This window comes from Hypanus sabinus, chromosome 26 (genome assembly GCF_030144855.1).
Source record: "Hypanus sabinus isolate sHypSab1 chromosome 26, sHypSab1.hap1, whole genome shotgun sequence".
Lineage (NCBI taxonomy): Eukaryota > Metazoa > Chordata > Chondrichthyes > Myliobatiformes > Dasyatidae > Hypanus > Hypanus sabinus.
The window spans coordinates 1,972,887-1,994,483 of record NC_082731.1 but is presented as its reverse complement, the minus strand read 5'-3'; the positions used below and the strand labels follow the sequence as shown (position 1 = coordinate 1,994,483).

The 21,597-nt window shown below is 44.1% G+C and overlaps 1 protein-coding gene across 9 annotated transcripts in view; it reads right to left on the bottom strand.

Annotated features, from left to right (window-relative positions):
- The window catches only part of LOC132381789 (reticulon-1-like), a 180,523-nt gene that overhangs the window by 35,649 nt on the left and 123,277 nt on the right, over nucleotides 1–21,597 (bottom strand). For all 9 annotated transcript variants that reach the window (XM_059951356.1, XM_059951363.1, XM_059951357.1 and 6 more), the window contains 2 exons: nucleotides 7,396–7,603; nucleotides 2,662–2,800 (listed from right to left, as the gene is read on the bottom strand). In XM_059951356.1, the coding sequence (XP_059807339.1) occupies nucleotides 2,662–2,800; nucleotides 7,396–7,603 (347 nt within the window). The remainder of the gene's footprint in view (nucleotides 1–2,661; nucleotides 2,801–7,395; nucleotides 7,604–21,597) is intronic.

The following is a 21,597-nucleotide window of genomic DNA, read 5'->3' as shown; positions in this document are numbered from 1 at the left end:
ACCGTGGGATTAAGTTTAAGAGCCGAGAGGTAATGTTACAGCTATATAGGACCCTGGTCAGACCCCACTTGGAGTACTGTGCTCAGTTCTAGTCAGGAAGGATGTGGAAACTATAGAAAGGATGCAGAGGAGATTTACAAGGATGTTGCCTGGATGGGAAGCATGCCTTATGAGAATAGGTTGAGTGAACTTGGCCTTTTCTCCTTGGAGTGGCGGAATATGAGAGGTGACCTGATAGAGGTGTATAAGATGATGAGAGGCATTGATCGTGTGGATAGTCAGAGGCTTTTTCCCAGGGCTGAAATGGCTAACATGAGAGGGCACAGTTTTAAGGTGCTTAGAAGTAGGTACAGAGGAGATGTCGGAGTACATTTTTTTACGCAGAGAGTGGTGAGTGCATGGAATGGGCTGCCGGCGATGGTGGATACGATAGGGTCTTTTAAGAGATTCCTTGATAGGTACATGGAGCTTAGAAAAATAGAGGGCTATGGGTAACCCTACGTAATTTTAAAGTAAGTACTTTTTAAAGTGAAGTAAGTAAGTAAGTACAAGTAAGTACACAGCATTGTGGGACGAAGAGCCTGTATTGTGCTGTAGGTTTTCTATGTTGTAAGGATCAGAGGGTGTCCATGGTGGCCAAAGTGTTATGGGAGAAGTATTTCAGTTATTATGGCCCCCTCAGGTGGATACACAGTGATCAGGGATGGGATTTTGAGAGTAGGCTCATACATGAGTTACTGGGCATGCTCAGTCGAGAAGTCGAGGACTGCGCCTTATCATCTGCAGGGTGATCCCCAGCCAGAGAGGTTTAATTGGACCTTGCTAGACGTGCTTGGAAGCTTGGAAATCAGCAAGAACAAGTAGAGTCAACACATTGGACATCTGGTTCACTGCTCCAACTGTATATGAAATGAAGCTACCAGATACTCACCATATTATCTGATGTTTAGGAATGAGGTGAGGTTACCCATCGACCTTTGTTTTGGGACTGACGAGGAAGTCCTACCACCGAAGAATTATCTGAAGTATGTGTCTGATATGAGAAGGGAGCTGAAAAAGGCTTATGAATTTGCTGAGGCCGTGGCTGCCAAGCAGATTCAAGGAAATAAGAGGAGGTATGATCAAAAGGTTAGATTTTTCCAAACTCTTGCCAGAAGACAGGCTACCTGGAAAGTGTAAGTTGGCTGACTACAGGGCAGGTGCGCCATATGTGATGGGGAGTCAGATGCCAAACATATCAGTTTTCCGGGTGAAACCAGAGGATGGGAATGGGCCTGTCAAGAGTCTCCAGTGGAACTACCTTCTACCTCTGGGACAAGAGGTGTGGGTTGACCTAGAGTCTGACCTGGACACCACACCTTGTAAGTGAACTCTGCAACGACCAACAGGAGAGATTAGACCAGCCCCTACCCCTGAATCAGATAAGGACTCGGAGGATGAAGAAATGGAGGTGTGGTATATGCTGCCTTTTGCTAGCTCCCCATTGATTGATGAAGTAGCTCCCAACCTTTCTTACGCCGTCAGGTGAAATCAGGGTGTGGAGCGTGGAGAGACTGGGTTTCAGTGGGATCATGAAAGGGATGAAGTGGGGTTCAGCCAAGTGGCAGAGCAATCCGAGCTGCAGGACATGAGTGATAGACAGGGGGAGGCCTCGTCATGTAGACCAGAAGTATCCCAAGGAGAGTCTGAACCTGAAGAAGTTGATGACGGATAAGGAGGTCTCAAAGAATCAGGAGACCACCAGTTAGGCTGGCCTACATAGCACCAGGGGAACAGGGTGAGCTATGTCACTGTCATTTACACCTAGGTTGGACTTTGTGCTTTGTATGAAGGGGTGGCAGATTATCTCAATGTCATGACTAATTTTGGTGAGGGGAGAGGGTAACACCCTGGGAAAGGTTTCACTGCTAATGCAATGGTCTTTCTGTAGAAACAGTGTTTGGGTTTTGGTTAGAGATAACGGGTGCTTTGGAATGTGAGCCATCCGATGAAGGGAATGTGTTTTCGTGTTTTGTGCCTGACACCAGTGCAAACTGGGTCTTTTATTAGCAGGAGATGAAAGGAGAAGATGCCAGAGAGAAGAGGTCATAGAACTCGACCCGGAGCAGGACCATGATCTGAGGATGCCCGGGGCGATTGAAGGAGGATCGACGAAGGGGATACCGTGAGCTCCAACTTGTGCACATTCAACTGTTTCACTAAAATGGGCTCTTTTCTTTTTTTTGCTTTTTCTTTACTAACCATTTATTCAAATTAAGAATTATAAAACTAAATTGTTTAATTGTATACAGTCTACCGTCTGTTATTTCCTGGTACTTATTTGTAACAGGGTAACACATCACGCAGCATCCACACAAACAGGGGGTTTCAGCGTGGGCTTACACGTCAATCTCACACATTTGGCGGAGCCAGAGATTGTCTTTGCTAGACCTAAGTAGCTGACGGAACCAGTGTTATTCAGTGAAAGATCCATCTGCACCTGTACTGTACCCCAGTGATATACAGTGACAGACCCATCCCAACCAGTAATATAGCTTGCAATATCTGATCCCTGAACACTACCATTCCAGGAACCTCCTTCTCACTCTGGAAATCAGCTGCCTCTCGCTACTGCATGATTCTGCCCTTGAAAATAACCTTTTCAAATATCCACATGCTCACCTTCAGAGAATCCAGCAGGTCTTCAACAAGAATGAGCCGGCGGAGGTGGTTGACAGTGCTGGTCAGGTAAGACACCAATGTTTCTGAAGATTTCCGTAATTGCTCCTGGGTGAAGCTGATGTCCAAATCAAGGTAACTCCTGTGCAGAAGGAGGGGTATGCAGAAATGTGAGAGGCTGGTGAGGCAGTGTGAGGCAGTAGAAGTGTGTTGGAGGGGAATGGATGAAAGATAGGATGGAAGAGAGAGGGGGGAGGATGGGGAGAGAGAGGAGAGTGGGTGAGAAGGGAAGCCAAGAGATGGGGTAGAGAGACAGGTAGGGAGAGAGATGGGGAGAGAAAGGGAAAGAAAAGGCAAAGGGTGATAGAGTTAGCGAGAGGAAGGGAGAGAGACAAAGGGGAACAGTGGTGAAGGGGAAAGCGAAAAGGTCAAAGAAAAAAAAGAAATAGAGATGAACAGTTAAAAGATAGAAACACGTGAGTAGAGAAAAGATGAGAAAAAAGTGATTGAGACAAAGACACAGAGAGAGGAAAGTACATAGACAATGCAGGTGAGAGCAGGGGAAAAGGTAAGGGATAGTGAAAAACACAGTAGGAGACAGAGACAATTGAGAGGGAGAAGAGGAGGCATAAGTAGGTGTAGAGAGAGTGGTGAGGCAAGGAGAAGCTGAGAGATGGAGAAGTCCAGGTGAGGGAGAGAAGAGAGGAGAGCAGCCACTTGCATAAGACACTGGAGGACGGGAGGGGAATTAGGTGTATCTGGAGAGCAATAGGAGCCAAACCCCCAGGAGTGGGAAACCAAAGACCCCTAAATCTCAAGTGACGGTCAGTGCTGGGACCCAGCCCTGTTAGCTTCCCTGATCTAAGGCAAATGTCTTGTAAAATATTACAAATACGACCACTAGAACAACAATCTAGTTTGACCATTAATGAAACCGGTCTGACAGCGGGCATTCAAATCAATTTTTTTCCACTTTTGAGAAGGGTTTAGTTCTGTAGTTTTGAGCTGGGTTCGATGAAAACAAATCTCAATCCAAATCTGTGGAGAATCTGACACTGGAAGATGATTGGGAAGGTGCAAGAAAACCATATCCTTATCCTTGGATGGGGGGAGTCAAGAACAAGGGACACAGCCTGATCATCGGAGACTTGCTCCCTGGGGTTTGAGTCCAAAAACCCTGATGTCACTGGTTGGGCCAATTGTTGCAGTCTATTCCAAATTCCACCCACCTCCTCCTACAGCAGGAGGTTATGAGGATCTTGCCAGGAGTTTTCTAATTTGGTGTTACTGACAGACAACAACAACCATGCATTTTACATCAGTAAAACCAATGAATTCATTGGGGACTTCAGGATGGAAAGTTGAGGGAACCCACAGCCACATCTTCAACAGATCAGCAGTGGAAAAGGTGAGCAGTTCAATTGCCTGGGTGACACCATCTCTGAAGATCTATCATGGGTCCAACATATTGCTGCAATTACAAACCACCTTACAAAGGTGACAACACCATATTTCATGAGGAGTTTAACGACAATCAAAGACAATCGCAAATTTCAGCAGATGTGCTGTGAAGAGCATTCTAACTGGCTATGTCACCATCTGCAATGGAGGGGCCACTGCACAGAATCAGGAAAAGCTACAGAAAGTTGTAAACTCAGCAGCCCCATCTTGGGCACTAGACTCCCCAGCACTGAGACCACACCTTCGAAAGGTGATGCCTCAAAAAGGCAGCATCCATCATTAAGAACACCCATCACCCAGTGTGCGCCCTTTTCTCATTGCTATTGTTACACCCTGGGAAAGGTTTCACAGCCAATGTATTGGTTTTTCTGTAGCAGCAGTGTTTGGGTTATTGCTAGAAATAATGAGGGCTTTGGAATGTGCGCCATCCAATGAAGGGAGTGTCTTTTTCTTGTTGTGTGCATGAGAACAAGGTGATCTGGGCCTTTTGTTTGCTGAGAGAAGAAGAGAGAAGACTCCAGAAACGAGGGGTCATAGACAGCAGGTTGGAGTGGACTTGAAGTGGGGCCGGAAGTTGACAAAGCCCAGGGAAATCGATGGAGGACCAACGTAAGGGAAACCGTGAGCTCCAACTTGTGCACATTAGACTGTTTCATTAAAATGGACCCTTTTTGTTTTTCTCTACTAACCCTTCAGTCAAATTAAAGCTAAATTGTTCAATTTCATATGGTGTACTGTCTGTTATTTCGTGATAGTGATTTGTAATGGGGCAACAGATCATATAACATCCACACAAAAAGAGGTTTTGCACCTCAGATTTCACAAGTTTGGCGGGGTCAGAGACGGTCTTCCTAGACAAATGCCGCCGGCCAAACCTGAGGGTTACACTACCATCAAGGAGGAGTGACAGAAGTCTGAAGACATGGAGGAACAGCTTCTCCTCTACCATTAGATTTCTGAATGGACAATGAGCCCATGGACACAATCTCACTATTATTCCCCTCCCTTTTAAGACCATAAGACATAGAAGCAGAATTAGGTTATATGGCTCATCGAGTCTTCTCCACCATTAAGTCTTGGCGGATCCTCTTTTCCCCTCCTCAGCCCCACTTCACAGCTTTCTCCCCATAACCTTTGTTGCCATGTCATCAAGAACCTATCAATCTCAATGACCTGGCCTCTACAGCTGCCTGTGATAATAAATTCCACAAATAAACCACCCTCTGGCTAAAGAAAATTTTCTGCATCTCTGTTTTGAATGGATGCCCTCTATCCTGAGGCTGTGCCCTCTTGTCCTAGACTCCTCCACCATGGAAAACATCCCTTCCACATCTACTTTGTCCAGGCTTTTCAATATTCCAAAGGTTTCAATGAGATCCCCCCTCATCTTTCTCAATTTCAGCCAGTACAGTCCCAGAGCCATCAAAGGTTCCTCATACGATAACCCTTTCATTCCTGGAATGTGAACCTCCACTGATCCCTTTCCAACACCAGCACATCTTTCCTTAGATAAGGAGCCCAAAACTATTCACAATACTCAAGGTGAGGTGTCACCAGTGCCTTATAAAGCCTCAACATTACATCCCTGCTCTTGCATTTTAGACATCTTGAAATGAATGCTAACATGGTATTTCCCTTCCTCACCACTGACTCAACCTGAAAGTTAACTTTTAGGATGTTCTGCACAAGGACTCCCAATTCGCTTTACATATCAGATTTTTGGATTTTTTGCCCATTTAAAAAGTAGTCTGCACATTTATTTCTACAACCAAAGTGCATGATCATGCATTTTCCAACATTGTAACAATCTCCTAATTTGTCTAAGTCCTTCTGCAGCCTACCTGTTTCTTCAACACTACCTACCCCTCCACCAATCTTTGTACCAAATGCAAATGTGCCAACAAAGCCACCTATTCCATCAGCTAAATAATTCATACACAGCATAAAAGGAACTGGTCCTAACATTGATCCCTGTGGAACACCATTAGATACTGGCAGCCAACCAGAAACGGATCCTTTTATTCCCACTCACTGCCTCCTACCAATCAGCTAATGCTCTAACCATGCCAGTAACTTTCCTGTAACACCATGGGCTCTTAACTTGGTAAGCAGCAACATGTGTGGCACCTTGTCAAAGGCCTTCTGAAAATCCAAATGTACAACATCCACTGCATCCCCTTTCAATCCTACTTGTAATCTCCTCAAAGAATTCCAACAGGTTAATCAGGCAAGATTTTCCCTAAAGGAAACCACGCTGATTTTGTCCTATCTTGCCCTGTGTCACTAAGTACTCCATAACCTCATCCTTAACAATTGATTCCAACATCTTTCCAACCACTGAGGTCACGCTAACTGGTCTATAATTTCCTTTCTACAACTTTTCTCCTTTCTTAAAGAGTGGTGTGGCATTTGCAATTTTCCAGTCCTCTGGCACCATATCAGAGTCCAATGATTTTTGAAAGATCATTACTAATGTCTCTGTAACCTCTACTGCTACCTCTTTCAGAACCCTAGGGTGCAGTTCATCTAGTCTGGGTGATTTATGTACCCTTAGGTCTTTCATTTTTTTTGATTACCTCCCTTGTAATAGTAACTGCACTCACTTCTCTTCCCTCACACCCTTCAACACCTGACACTGCTGGTGTCCTCCACAGTGAAGATTGATGCAAAATACTCATCTGCTATCTCCTTGTCCCCTGTAATTATCTCAGTTTTAAAAAATTATTTTGTATTGCTATGTATCATGGCCACAAAACAACAAATTCTGTGACATTTATGACATGAAGTTTGTTGTTTTGCAGCAGCTTTACATTGCAAAGCATAATAATAAAAACTGCAAATTACAATAACAAGTATAAATAAAAACAAAAACTAAATTAAATAAGTTGTGCTAAAAGAGAGGGGAAAATACTGAGGTAGTTTTCATGGGTTCATTATCCATTCAGAAATCTGATGACAGAGGGGAAAAAGCTGTTCCTGAAATGTCTTCAAGCTCCTGTACCTTCTTCCTGATGGCCCTTTGAGGTATTGTCCTTTGAAGGTGCATTCCTGATGTTGGGGAGGCTAGTGTCCATGGTAGAGATGGCTGAGTTTACAACTTTCTGCAGTTTTTCCTGATCCCGTGCAGTGGCCCCTCCATACCAGATGGCGATGCAGCCAGTAACTCAAGCACGAGGCTCCGATCAGCCAACCGTTGTATCAGGTTAGGGGATGAGGGCAGGGTAGTAATGGTCTAACTGAACTTTGGAGGGGTTGAGTCCTGGGGATGGTACTCACTGGAATGGATGGACTTCCTGTGTTTTGTAGATCAGGTGTAAGATGGATGTGTAGAGTCGCAGACAGATGGTGACGGAGAGCACAGAGAGGGCCAGGTATGCCAGCACGCTGATACTGCTGAACTGGGTGAGGGAGAAGAGAGTGAGGATAATGGCACCGAATACGGTGCCTGTCTTCTTCACGTCCTCCCAGTACAGAAGATCAATTACTGCAGGATAAAAACGAGAGAGAAAAACATCAGTAAAAATTCACCACTAAATCAACATTCCACATAAACTGAAGCATTAACTCTACTTCTCTCTCTGCAGCTGCTGCCTGACCTGATGAGTGTTGCTAATATTTTCTCCATACCTTTCTTAATCCTGTATCAGTCAAAGTCATAGCAACTCTATTATTAAATATGTATATGGTACCATACACTCAATGTCCACTTTATTAGGTACACCTGCTTGTTCATTCAAATATCTTAATCAGCCAATCATGTGGCAGTAACTCAATGCATAAAAACATGCAGAAGTGGTCAAGAGATTCAGTTGTTGTCCAGACCAAACATCAGAATGGGGAAGAAATATGATCTAGATTACTTTGACTGTGGGATGATTGTTGGTGGTTGACAGGGTGGTTTGAGTATCTCAGAAACTGCTGATCTCCTGGGATTTTCAGTCTCTAGAGTTTCCAAAGAATGGTGTGAAAAACAAAAATCATTCAGAGTGGCAGCTCTGCAAGAATGAGCTCTGCTCGTATGTATCTCTGCAAGGCTGTAACTCAAAATGCAAGCTGGCGTTTTCAATTGAGGGTGGATGAAATTAGAATGAGAAGTTATATGTTAAGAGTGAAAAGTGAACTATTTAAGGAGAACTTCTTCACTCAGCAGGTGGTGCAAGTATGCAATGAGCTGACAGTGGAAGTGGTATTGTCAGGTTCAATTTCAACATTTGAAAGAGGTATGGATAAGTCTACGAATGAAAGTGGTATGAAGGGCTATAGTCCAGGTAGTTGATGGGAGTAGGCAGAATAACATTTCAGCATGAACTAGATGGGTTGAAGGACCTGTTTCTGTAATGTTGTGCTCTGACTCTATAGCTCATTCTTTCAGCCTCTGGAATCAATTTCTAACAAAGAGATCACAGCCACAAAACCATATAAACCATATAACCATATAACAATTACAGCATGGAAACAGGCCATCTCAGCCCTTCTAGTCCGTGCTGAACGCTTACTCTCACCTACTCCCACTGGCCTGCACTCAGCCCATAACCCTCCATTTCTTTCCTGTCCATATACCTATCCAATTTTACTTTAAACAACAATACTGAGCCTGCCTCTACCACTTCTACTGGAAGCTTGTTCCACACAGCTACCACTCTCTGAGTAAAGAAATTCCCCTTATGTTACCCTTAAATTTTTCCCCCCTAACTCTCAACACATGTCCTCTTGCTTGAATCTCCCCTACTCTCAATGGAAAAAGCCTATCCACGTCAACTCTATCTATCCCCCTCATAATTTTAAATACCTCTATCAAGTCCCCCTTCAACCTTCTACACTCCAAAGAATAAAGACCTAACTTGTTCAACCTTTCCCTGTAACTTAGGTGCTGAATCCCAGGTAACATTCTAGTAAATCTTCGCTATACTCTCTCTACTTTGTTGATATCCTTCCTATAATTCGGTGACCAGAACTGTACACAATACTCCAAATTTGGCCTTACCAAACCAAACCACCACACCAGCAGAACCACTCCCAACTAATGGTAGATGGAGCAGCCCCCACTTTGATTCGCTCTAGTTGTCCTCAAAGATTTGGGATCCACTGGTGCATGCAGCTATCAATCAAGATTTTGGGCTCAGGAGGAAGTCTGTGAATCCTATCCGCAGAGATGGTGGGATCTATGGACCCCAGTGGACTCTGCAGCTATCTGACCCCAAGTGAGAAGGGAGGGACCCAACCCACAGGAAAATGCAAAATATCAGCTGGGGAAGGCACTTCATCCCTTCAGACCACTCTGCTATTCCATAAAGTTCATGGCACAGTATTGCAATTTGTTTATTACTATCACGTACCAAAATACAGTGAAAAGCTTCTGTTTACATGTGATACATGAGCATATTGAGATAGTAAGAAGGAAAATTAAATAAGGAATAAAATGTTACAGAAAAGGGAATACAAACAGAAGTGCAAGGGCCACAATGAGGTAGACTGGGAGATCAAGAGTCCAGCATTTAGCAATGAGAAGTCCATTGGAGTGCCTGATAACAGTGGGATAGAGCTGTCTTTGAGCGGCTGATCTAATACTTAACTGCAAAGTTGAAAGTAAATACACTATCAAAGCAGGTGTACATGTCGCCATACGTATAGGTCAAGAGAGAAAGCTACTCACAGGTCTGTGTTTAAAATAGGAGTGTTCACATGCTTTCAGCAATTTTTTGCTCGACCCAGTCAAATTGGGATCGAGAGACACTACTCACAGGGCTGAGAATGAGATTTTTAAAATGAGCATTCATGGGCTTTCGGCATTTTTCGGCAGCCCAATCAAATTGCAATTCATTATCAAGGACATATGAAAACAAGGCAGGGGCAGGCCATTGTTGGAGTGGACTGGTGTTAGAGTGGGGAGTCTGGCTCATCAGAGTTAGGTGTGGTAAGTATCTGGTAAGTTTCGTCTTCTTCATTCTACCTCTGTTAGTGCATAGGTATTGTGTTGTGTTGTATTGTTTTGTTTGTGTGAGATGTGGGAATTCTGGGAGACCTCCAGCCTCCTGGATAACCGTATCAGCACCAGATGTACTGAGCTGCAGCTTTACAGAGGCGTGTTAAGGAACTGGAGCTGCAGCTCATATGGCAAACTGAGGAGGTGATAGATAGGAGCTGCAGGGAAGTAATCATTCCTAATTCCTACTGGGGGAAGCCATAGCGATCGGTTCTATGGCATGAGTCTGGTGTGACTCAAGGGAAGAGAAGAGAATGGCAGTAGTGATAGAGGATTCCATAGTTGGAAGAGTAGATACAAAATTCTGTGGATGTGAACCTGGCTGCCTACCAGGTTCCAGGATCAGGGATGTTTTGGATCAGGTCTATGGCATTATAAAGGGAGAGGATGAGCAGCTAGAAATCTTGGCACATTGTGGCACATAGATAGGAAAAGGGAGGAGGTCCTGAGGAGCGAATTTAGGGAGCTAGGTAGAAAGGTGAAAAACAGGACCTCCAGGGTAGTAATCTCTGGATTGCCGTCTGTGCCATGCACCAGTGAGGGTAAGAATTGGATGAACTGGCAGACAAATCTGTGGCTGAGGAATCAGTGCAGGGGGCAGGGTTTTAGATTTTTGGATCACTGGGATCTCTTTGGGGGAAGGTATGACCTATACAAGGAGACTGTCAGAAAGGACAGGCAGATGATAGGGCGAAACTATGCCAGTGTAACAGGGGCAAAAAATTGAAAAGGGTGATGAATACAGAACTGAAGGTGTTATATTTCAATGCACACAGTGTATGGAATAAGGTTGATGATTTTGTAACGCAGTTAGAGTTTGGCAGGTATAATGTTGTGGGCACCACTGAGTTGTGGCTGAAAGAAAATCATAGTTGGAAGCTTAACAACTTAAAGATACATGATTTATCAAAAAGACAGGCAGGTAGGCAGAGGAGGTGGTATTGCCTGTTGGTAAAAATGAAATCAAATCTTTAGAAAGAGGTGACATAGTATCAGAAGATGTGGAATACAGGTCTCCAAACAATAGCCAGGATGTGGGCTACAAATCATGATGGGAGATATAAAATGCATTCAAAAGGGAAATATTACGACAGTCATGGGGGATTTCAATATGCAGGTAGATTGAGAAAATCAGATTGGTATTGGATTCCAAGAGAGAGAGAATTTATAGAATGTCTACATTGTGGCTTTTTAGAGCAGCTAACCAGATTTGATTAGGGAACTTAAGATAAAGGACCATTAGAAGTCAGTGATTATAATATGATAGAATTCACCTTACAATTCACCTTGAGAGGGAAAAGCTAAACAGTATTATAGTGGGGTAAAGAGAACTACAGAAGCATAGAGGGTAGTTGGCCAACCTTGATTAGAAGGAGACACTAGCAGGAATGACAACAGAGCAATTAATACTGGAGTTGCTGAAGCAATTCAGAAGGTGCAGGATAGATACATCCTAAAGAAGAAATATTCTAAAGGCACAATGAAACAACCAAAAAGTAGAAAAGAGGGCATATAATAGAAAAAAAGTTAGTGGGAAGTTATAGGACTGGGAAGCTCTTAAAAACCAATAGAAGGCAACTAAAAAATCCACAAGGAGCAAAAAGATGAAATATGAAGTTAAGATTACCAAATGTTATTCCAGACATAAAAAGTGTAAAAGAAGGTGAGAATAGATATTGGATTGATGGAAAATGATGCTGGAGGTGTAGTAATGGGGACAAGGAAATGACAAACAAACTGAATATGTATTTTGTACCGGTCTACACTGTGGAAGATACCAGCAGTATGCCAGTTTGAGGGGGCAGAAGTGAGTGCAGTTTCTATTACTAGGGAGAAGGTGCTTGGGAAGCTGAAATGTCTGAAGTTAGTTAAGTTATGTAGGCCAGATGGACTAGACCAGAGGGTTCTTAAAGAGGTAGCTGAAGAGATTATTGAAGCATTAGTAATGATCTTTCAAGAATTTCTAGATTCTGGCTTCATTCCAGAGGACTGAAAAATTGCAAGTGAGGTACTCAGAAGAAAGGAAATTATAGGACAGTTGTTGGGGAGATGTTGGAGTCAATTGTTACAGATGTCTCAGGCTACTTGGAGGCACATGATCAAATGGGGCAAGGTCAGCCTGGTTTCTTTAAGGGAAGAATTCCAACAAGTTTGTCAAGCAAGATTTTTAAGGGAAAATCTTGCTTAACAAACCTGTTGGAATTCTTTGAGGAAATAACACGCAGGATAGACAAAGGAGAATCGGTTGATGTTGTGTACTTAGATTTTCAAAAAACCTTTGACAAGGTGCTAAACATGAAGCTGCTTAGCAAGATAAAAGCCCGTGGTATTACAGAAAAGATACTAGCATGGATAGAGAATTGGCTGATTGGCAAGAGGCAAAGAGTGGGAACAAAGGGAGCCTTTTATGATCGTGACTAGTGGTGATCCACAGGGGTTAGTGTTGGGACCACTTCTTTTTACATTGAGTGTCAATAATTTGGATGAGGGGATTGATGCTTTGTGGCCAAATTTGCAAAAAATATGAACATTATGAACATAGATGGAGAGGCATGTAGTATTGAGGAAACGGGGGGGGGGGCTACAGAAGGTCTTAATACAGATTAGGAGAATGGTCAAAGAAGTGGCAGATGGAATACAGTGATGGGAAGTATATGGTCATGCGCTTTGGTAGAAGGAATAAAAATGTGGACTGTTTTCTAAACAGGGAGAAAATTCAAAAATCTGAGGTGCAAGAGGACTTGGGAGTTCTTGTGCAGGATTCTCTAAAGGTTAACTTGCATGTTGAGTCAATTATGAAGAAGGCAAATGCAATGTTAGTATTAATCTTGGGAGGACATATAAACAAGGATGTATTGCTGAGGCTTTAAATAGCATTTGTGAAGCCTCACTTGGAGTATTGTGAGCAGTTTTGGGCCCCTTATCTAAGAAAAGATTTGCTGACATTGGAGAGGGTCCAAAGTAGGGTCACGAAAATGATTCTGTGATTAAAAGATTTATCATATGAGGAGCACTTGATGGCTCTGGGCCTGTACTCACTGGAATTTAGTAGAACAGGGGGACTTCAGTGAAACCTACCAAATGTTGAAAGGCTAAGACAGACAGACAGACATACTTTATTGATCCCGAGGAAAATTGGGTTTTGTCACAGTTGCACCAACCAAGAATAGTGTAGAAATATAGCAATATAAAACCATAAATAATAATAAGTAAGTTATGCCAAGTGGAAATAAGTCCAGGACCAGGCTATTGGCTCAGGGTGTCTGACACTCCGAGGGAGGAGTTGTAAAGTTTGATGGCCACAGGCAGGAATGACTTCCTATGCCACTCAGTGTTACATCTCGGTGGAATGAGTCTAAGACAGAGTGAATGTGGAGAGGATGCTGCCTACAGTGAACCAAAGGGCACAACCTCAGAATAAAGGGGTTCATTTAGAATGGAAATGATGACAAATTTCTTTAGGCCGAGGATGGTGTATCTGTGGAAGATAGGTCATTGAGTGCTATTAAAATGGTGGTTGATAGATTTTTGATAAGTCAATGCGGAGAAGGCAAGAAAATAGGATGGAGAAGGAAATGGATCAGCCATGATCAAATGGTGGAGCAGTCTCAGTAAATACAATATTCATGAAAGATTACATCTAGCAGGACAAACAATTGATGCAAAAAAAACTGTGCAAATACAAAAGAAATGGGAAATTAATAAAAAAGCAATAAAGATTAAGAGCATGTGAGGGAGTGTCTTCGAAATTGAGTCCAGATAATATGTGAACATTTCAGTGATGAGGAGAGTGAAGTTATCCACTCTGCTTCAAGAGCCTGATATTGGAGGAGAATTAACTGTTCCTGTACCTGGTGGTGTGGGTCCTGAGGCTCCTGTACCTTCTTCCTTAAGGAATCAGTGAGAAGATAGCATGGCCTGGATGGTGGGGATCATTGATGATGGATGCTGCTTTCTTGCAGCAGCACTGTTTGTAGATGTGCTCAATGGTGGGGAGGGCTTCACCCATGATGGACCTGGGTTTACTGACTACTCTTTATTGGCTTTTCCATTCAAGGGCATTGTTATTTCTGCACCAGGCCATGATGCAGACAATATTCCACCATGCATCTATATATGTTTGTCTACATTCTCACCTACCACTGGAAACCTTTCTCACTTATTGAGTATTGATCCCCCTGTACTTTAAAGATATTCAAAGACTCTATTGTTAACAACCTTGATGGGAGTTCCAAAGACTCCCAATTGTCAGAGAAACAAAAGTCTGAGGTGACATCTCAGACTGAAATGGGGATTGGTTATTGCTAAACATTGACCCCTGGTTCTAGATTCTCCCACAAGTAGAAGTACCCTCTCCACTCCCAGCATCACAGGGTGGGAATTCTTAGCAGGTACATGTCTAACAAGCAAAGTCCATTCCCGCCAATCAACCATATTTAGAGGCGCTAAGTAGAAGGAGCTGCCACAAAGACCCAGACTGTGGAATTGAATTTGTGGACTGGAGCTCAATTGGTAACTTTCTCCCTAACCTATGGCTTCACATCCCAATCCAGGAGAAGGAGCACAAGAAATCCAGGCCAGAACTTCAGAACTGCACTGGAGAGCTACATTCCTAGAGAAGGCGTCTCACAGAGAAGATTTTTTTGTATTGATCAGACTTACTTATTTTAGCTTCTATTGTGAGTTTGGAAGCATTTCAGACCATCAAGTCCATGTCAACACTCATTGACCAAATTTTCCACTTACTTTGTCTGTTGTCCATTCCTTTTTGCATTTACCTCTCCCCAACCCCTACTACCCACCTAGACCAGGGATAACTTATAGGGAATAATTACACTACCAACATATCTTTGGGATGAGGAAAGAAAGCAGGAATACCATACAGTCACAGGAAAAACAAGAGAACTCCACACAGATAGCTCTGGAAGCCAAGACCAAACCTAGTCACTGGAAATGTAAGGCAACAGATCCACACTTTCCAATGGACATTAAATATTGCAGTCTCCTGAGGAGATCTCTCCAGCGCCGTGTCAATACAAAACCTTGGCACTAAAATAAATGAGAAACTGCTGGAGGACCTCAGTGGGTCAGGCAGCATCAGTGGGGGGAAAACAGACAATCTACCTCTCAATTCAAGACAAAAGGTCTTGACTCAAATTGATTTCTCAGTTTGAGACAAAAGTTCTTGATTCAAATTGATATCTTAGTTTGAGACAAAGGTTCTTGACTTAAATTGTTGTCTGTCCATTTCCCCTCACAGAGCAGTTTAACCTGATGTGTTTCTTCAGCAGATAGTCATTTACTCCAGATTCCAGCATCTGCAGCCTCTTGTGTCTCCACCTTGATGCTGCTGTGGGATAAGACCAGAAGAGACAGAAGCAGAATATTCTGCCATTGAATCATGGCTGGTTTTGTTTTTCTTTTTTCAACACAATCATTCTCTCACCTTCTTTCCAAAACCCTTAACCCTTTGCCAATCAAGAACTGTCCAACTTTTGACTTAAATACCCCCAATGACTCGGCCTCAAAAGTCCTCTGTGGCAATTAATTCCACACACTCACACCTTCTGGCTGAAGAAATTCCTCCTCACCTAAATTCTAATGGGATGTTCCTTTATTCTGAGTCTGTGCCATCTGGTCCTAGATTCTCCCACTAACAGGAACACCCTCTCCATTTCCACTCTATCCAGGCCTTTCAGCATTCCTGGGATCTTGCCATGTTCTATATGAGCATGCAACATAAGTTACCTCACTGGCTGCAGAGCATGTTGGGAGGTCAAAGAGAAGGAAATATGTTCAGTGGACACCATGGTAACATAATGGTTAGCTTGATGCTATTGCAACTCAGAGCATTGGAGTTCGGAGTTCAATTTCAACATCCTCTGTAAGGAGTCTATATATCCCCCTCATGGAACGAGTGGGTTTCCTCTGGGTGCTCCGATTTTCTCCTGTTTAGTAATTCAATTGGTCAACATAAACTGTGCTGCGATTAGACCAGGGTAAAGTCGAGGTGTTGCCGGGTGGTGTAGCTCAAAGGGCTGATTCTAATAAATAAATAGTAGTGATAATGTAATCACGCCTTTCAGAGTCAAGTTCTCTGCATCCAGTTTCACCAGAGGATCCTTCGTAACTCAAGCCTTGAGACCTCTGGGACTGAATATCTGGTTGAGGGCGGTGTTTTGAATTAGGAGCTATGATTAGCCTGGTCACTGGGGCAACAGCTGGGGCTTGGATGCTGGCATGACAGCTGATCCAGATCGGGTTGCAACGAATGGGATAAGCTTCCACCAGGCCAGCACAGATGGAGAGAACAGTGAGAGGCGCAGCAAGGGAAATGAAAAGACAGAAAAAAGCACCATCATAGGCGATTCTACTCAATGAGAAACCCTGGGTTGGCGCAGTGGGGAAGCATGATCACCACTAGCAACACCCCCACCCCCTGCCCCAGGTGTCTGCGGCAGGTTGGAACGAGCCGACAGCCAAATATACTGCTTTTGCCAGGACTGACCTCCCCAAATCGAGTTGTGCCCCTGTACTACAGTTCCCCAAAGTCCAGCAGATAGGAGCCATGAGGGAGAACTGACCTTTCCATCCCATCTCTGCACTGCCTTTCTTCGGCCCGTGGTCTCCAGGAGCAGCTCCAGAGGACAGACAACGTCTGCCAGTGGCTGGGACTGAGAACCTGTACGGAGACTGCCTCCCCACTTCCCCCCCCCCCCACCTCGCCAGGGCATGTTAACCCCTTCTGATCCAAGACTCCTCTCAGTGCAAATGCTCACAGCCAAGGCTGAGGTGTCTCATTTCTATAGCATCTCTCTTACATCCACAGGTTGTTTGCAACAGAGTAAGAAAACATTGGTCAGGCAGCACGCATGGGGGGGAGAGAGAAAGCACTGAAGTTTCAGTTTAGTGACACTTTGTCACTGAGAATTCACATTAGATTATTCCAGTTTTCAACATCAAACAATAATTCTATTTCTGTCTGTCCACAGACACTGCCTGGCTTGCTGAGTACTTCCAGCACTTTTTCACAGGCAGTTGGTTATGCTTCATATCTGCAAGATGATTGGAATTTTAATGCCCCACATTCATCACCTTCGCATTTAATCAACTCACTCCAACAGACTGTAATAACCATAGTAACAGGTTACCGTGTTACAAGACGCAATCTCCATTGGACTATGATAACCATGGTAACAGGTTACCATGTTACAAAACGCAACCTCCATCAGACTTCAATAACCATAGTAACAGGTTACCATGTTGCAAAACGCAATCTCATCGGTCTACAATAACCATGGTGACAGATAACCATGATCACAGCCTGATCTCCACCAGATTGCAGTTATCATAATTAGTTACCATGGAGCCATCCCATTTCCCTCATCAGATAGCAGTTAACATGGTCTGAGAGACAGAGATCTATTTGCCAACCTGGCTCTGTGAATGAGGGGTTAAACTCTTCTCAATAGGGCAGGCAAGGAAGAAAGGACCGGGCAGGAGGCGTTCAGTTCCCTCCCTGGAGAGGCAAATGAAGCAGGGTGACAGACTGTAGCAACACCACAGGAAAAGAGGCCTGAAGCAGGCAAGGAGAGCTGAACTGGATTAGTCGATCTCAGGGGAACTCCCACCTGTTTCCCAGGTTCTTGGCCCCTCCCTCAGCAGCCAGTATAAACTCTCTGTCAAATGGTCCTGTCAATGCTGTGTCCTCTTGTCTCCGCTCCTCCCTGTTAGTTTCACCTCCCTAGCTTCAATCATTCCACTGCACCTTCTTTCATTAACTGTAAAACCCCCTCCAGCGTTGCAGCAGTTCCTGCCCCACTGGTTGGTGACCCTCCCTTGTTCTCTCCCTGACTCTGCCTCATCACCCCCTCCCAGCCTTTGCCTTGTCTGTCTCTACCTTTGTGGGCATCGCTCTCTCACTGTCTTTTTCTTTCTTTATTTCTCTCTCCCACTTTTCTCTAATATTTTCTCATGAGATTATCTGCTACCCCCTACATCTCTCTGTCTCCCTGTCTCTTTTTCTGCTGTCCTCTTTGTTCTATTCCCCCTTTTTCCTTGTACCTGCCTGTTTCTTTCTGACTCACCTTGTGTCAGTCTCTTCCTTTCTTTCCCTGTCTCTCAATCCCATCTCTCTTACTATCTTTGTGTTTTACTGTTTCTCATTCACTCCATTTTTCTCTATTTTCTTACCATCTCTGTGCTACCTCATCTCTTTCCTTGTTTGTGTGTCTCACTTTCTCACTGACAGAATATTGTCAGTCTCTCTTTCCTTCACCCTCTCCTTATCAGTTTCTCTCTCTCTGCTTCCTTTTTCCTTCCCCTCTCTCCTCCCCCTCTTGCATTTCCCTCTCTCCCTCTCACCCGTCCTTCCTCCTCTATCCCACCCCTCCCCCTCTCTCCATGTCTCACACTCCCTGCGCCTCTCTCTTTGTTCTGTGGCTCCCTTTGTCTCAGCTTCCCCAACCATCTGTCCACACCATTCACCATGAGTAGCACTCCATACCCTTTTCCCTATGAAGGATCGAGTTCCACACGCTCTCCATCCCGGGACACTCGGATCGGACCTCCATTGGCAGTTTTGGGTGCTGCAGTGGAAGCTCTCTGGGCAGGGCTGGGGTTGTAAATCTCCCTCCTGATGCTGGGGCTGACCCAGACCAGCCAGCTTTGAGAATGCTGCAGTATCCTCTGCCACCAATCAGGTCGCAGATGGAGTGTTGCCTGGCAACATCCTTCTTCCAATGACGTAACCCTTTCAGTGCTGCAACTTTTTTTTCTTTGATTCTCAGAACATCAGTGTAATAGTGTATTTGGCCATGCTGTCCATCGTGGCTAGGTTTGGGATCTTCAAAAGAGCTCCACAGCACAGAAACAGGCCACTCAGCCCAACTAGTCCATGCCAACCACGATTCCCATCTAAGCTAGTCCTATTTGCTTGCATTTGCCCCATATTTCTCCAAACCTTTCACATCCATATACCATCCAAATACCTTTTCAATGTATACCTGCGTCAACTCACTCCATATACTGACCACCCTCTGGGAGAGAGAGTTGTCTCTCAGGTTCCTATTAAATCTTTCCCTCTCACTCTAAACTCTAAAATTGGATAGGTATATGGACAGGAAAGGAATGGAGGGTTATGGGCTGAGTGCGGGTCAGTGGAACTAGGTGAGAGTTAGCGTTCGGCACGGTCTGGAAGGGCCGAGATGGCCTGTTTCCGTGCTGTAATTGTTATGTGGTTTTATATGGTTTATATGTATAATAGAGTTGTAGAGCTGGGAAAATGAGCACTCAGCTCAATTTGTCTATGCCAAACAAGGTGCCAGTTATCTTTTGTAACTTCTAAACATAAAACTAATTGAAAGGAAAACATGGAGTGGGGGATAACATGTCTGCTTTGGTCTTACTTTAGTGATGTGGTGGTGTATTGAGGCATGCCATTCATGTACTTTGTACAGATAACCCACAACAAATCATGCAAAGAAAGCTCAGCCAACAATAGTATTGAAATATTAAATACACTACACTCCCCCCTTTCTTACTCTTGTGGAATAATGCCTTTCCCTGACTTGGTGGGGGGGGAAATGGGAGGGTCTTCTATTGACAGGAGAGACGTGGCTGTGAGACAATCTCAGGTTCTGGGGGCTCCTCCATGGTTGACTCCAAGTCTTCAGAAAGTGTTTCTGACAGCTCTGGACATTTCCTCCTCCAACAGTTGACTCTTCTCTCCTCTACTGATCAATTGTCTGGCAAAACCCACATGCATTCCCTGCCAGGGTAGTGCAGGCCACCCTAGGGATGGAGAGACACTGCCCCTGACATTTTCTAGATGTGCTGGCATCCAAAAAGGTACATGGCAAGCTGTTCAATGTGCTGATCAGTCCCAGGGCACCAGACTAAGCTTTGAACCAACGCTTTCACTTTGACCATGCCTAGGTGACCAGCATATATCTCCACCAACACTTCAGCTTTCAGCTTGGATGATACAACAACTCTCAATCCCCACATGAGGCAACTGGAGATCCGGGAGATGGTAAAAATGGGGGAACCAGAATTTCTGCTGCATTTTCCAGCCATTTTGCATTGCCACGTAGACCTGAGATGGTGTAGGGTCTTTTCTGGTTTCCCTCTGGTTCTTCTGTGCTGTAACAGAGAGACTTTTGATTTTGTGTTAGGGAGAATGCATCAAGAGGAGTGTAAATTTTACAGATATTTCCTTTTCCAAGGGGTAAAGGGACAATCCATCAGCATTTCTATGACTCTTTTGAATTTAATCCTCCAAGAAGGTGTTATTAGTGGAATACCCTTCTGTGGACTGAAAATGGATACTAGTGATTCATGATCAGTAATGAGGGTAAATTCTCTCCCATACAAGTTTTCATTGAAACATTTTACACCCCAAACAGGCAGCGATTCAAATAGAAAGAGGAGAAATGGGCTAAAAATTCTATATCTGAATGCACGAAGTGTCAGAAATAAGGCAGATGAGCTTGAAGCTCAGGTGTGAATGGGTAACTATGATGTTGGGATAACAGAGACATGGCTGCAGGGAGATCAGACCTGGGAAATGAATGTACAAGGGTATACGTGCTATCGTAGGGACAGAAATATGGGCAGAGTGGGTGGGGTGGCCCTGTTGGTGAGGAATGAGATTCAGTCCTTTGCAAGTGGGGGACATAGGATCAGGAGAAGTAGAGTCTGTGTGGATAGAACTGAGGAACAGTAAGGGCAAAAGGACCCTAATGGGTGTTAGCTACAGGCCACCAAACAGTAGCATGGATATTGGGTGCAAGTTGAATAGGGAGTTAACATTGGCATGTGGCAAAGGTAATGTCGCAGTAGTTATGGGGGATTTCAACATGCATGTGAACTGGGAGAATCAGGTTGGTGCTGGACCCCAGGATAGGGAGTTTGTAGAGTGCCTACGGGATGCATTCTTGGAACAGCTTGTACGAGAGCCGACTAGGGACAAGGCTATTCTGGATTTAGTGTTATATAATGAACAGTATTTGATAAGCGATCTTGAAGTAAAGGAGCCATTAGGAGGTAGTGATCATAATATGATAAGTTTTTATCTGCAATTTGAGAAGGATAAGGGCAGCTCGGAGTTGCAGTTGAACAGGGGAAACTATGGAGCCATGAGGGAGGAGCTGGCCAAAGTTGACTGGACGGATATTCTAGCAGAAAAGACAGTGGAACAGTAATGGCAGGTATTCTTGGGAATAATGCACAACGTGCAAAATCAGTTCATCCCCCGGAGAAGGAAGGATTCAAAGGGGGGAAAGGGGCCACGGTGGTTGACAAAGGAAGTCAGAGATTGCATAGCATTAAAAAAAAGGAAGCATGACAGAGCTAAGGTGAGTGGGAGGACAGATGATTGGGTAGATTTTAAAGAACAACAGAACTTAACTAAAAAGGCAATACGGGGAGAAAAAATGAGATATGAATGCAAGCTAGCCAGGAATATAAAGGAGGATAGCAAAAGCGTTTTTAGG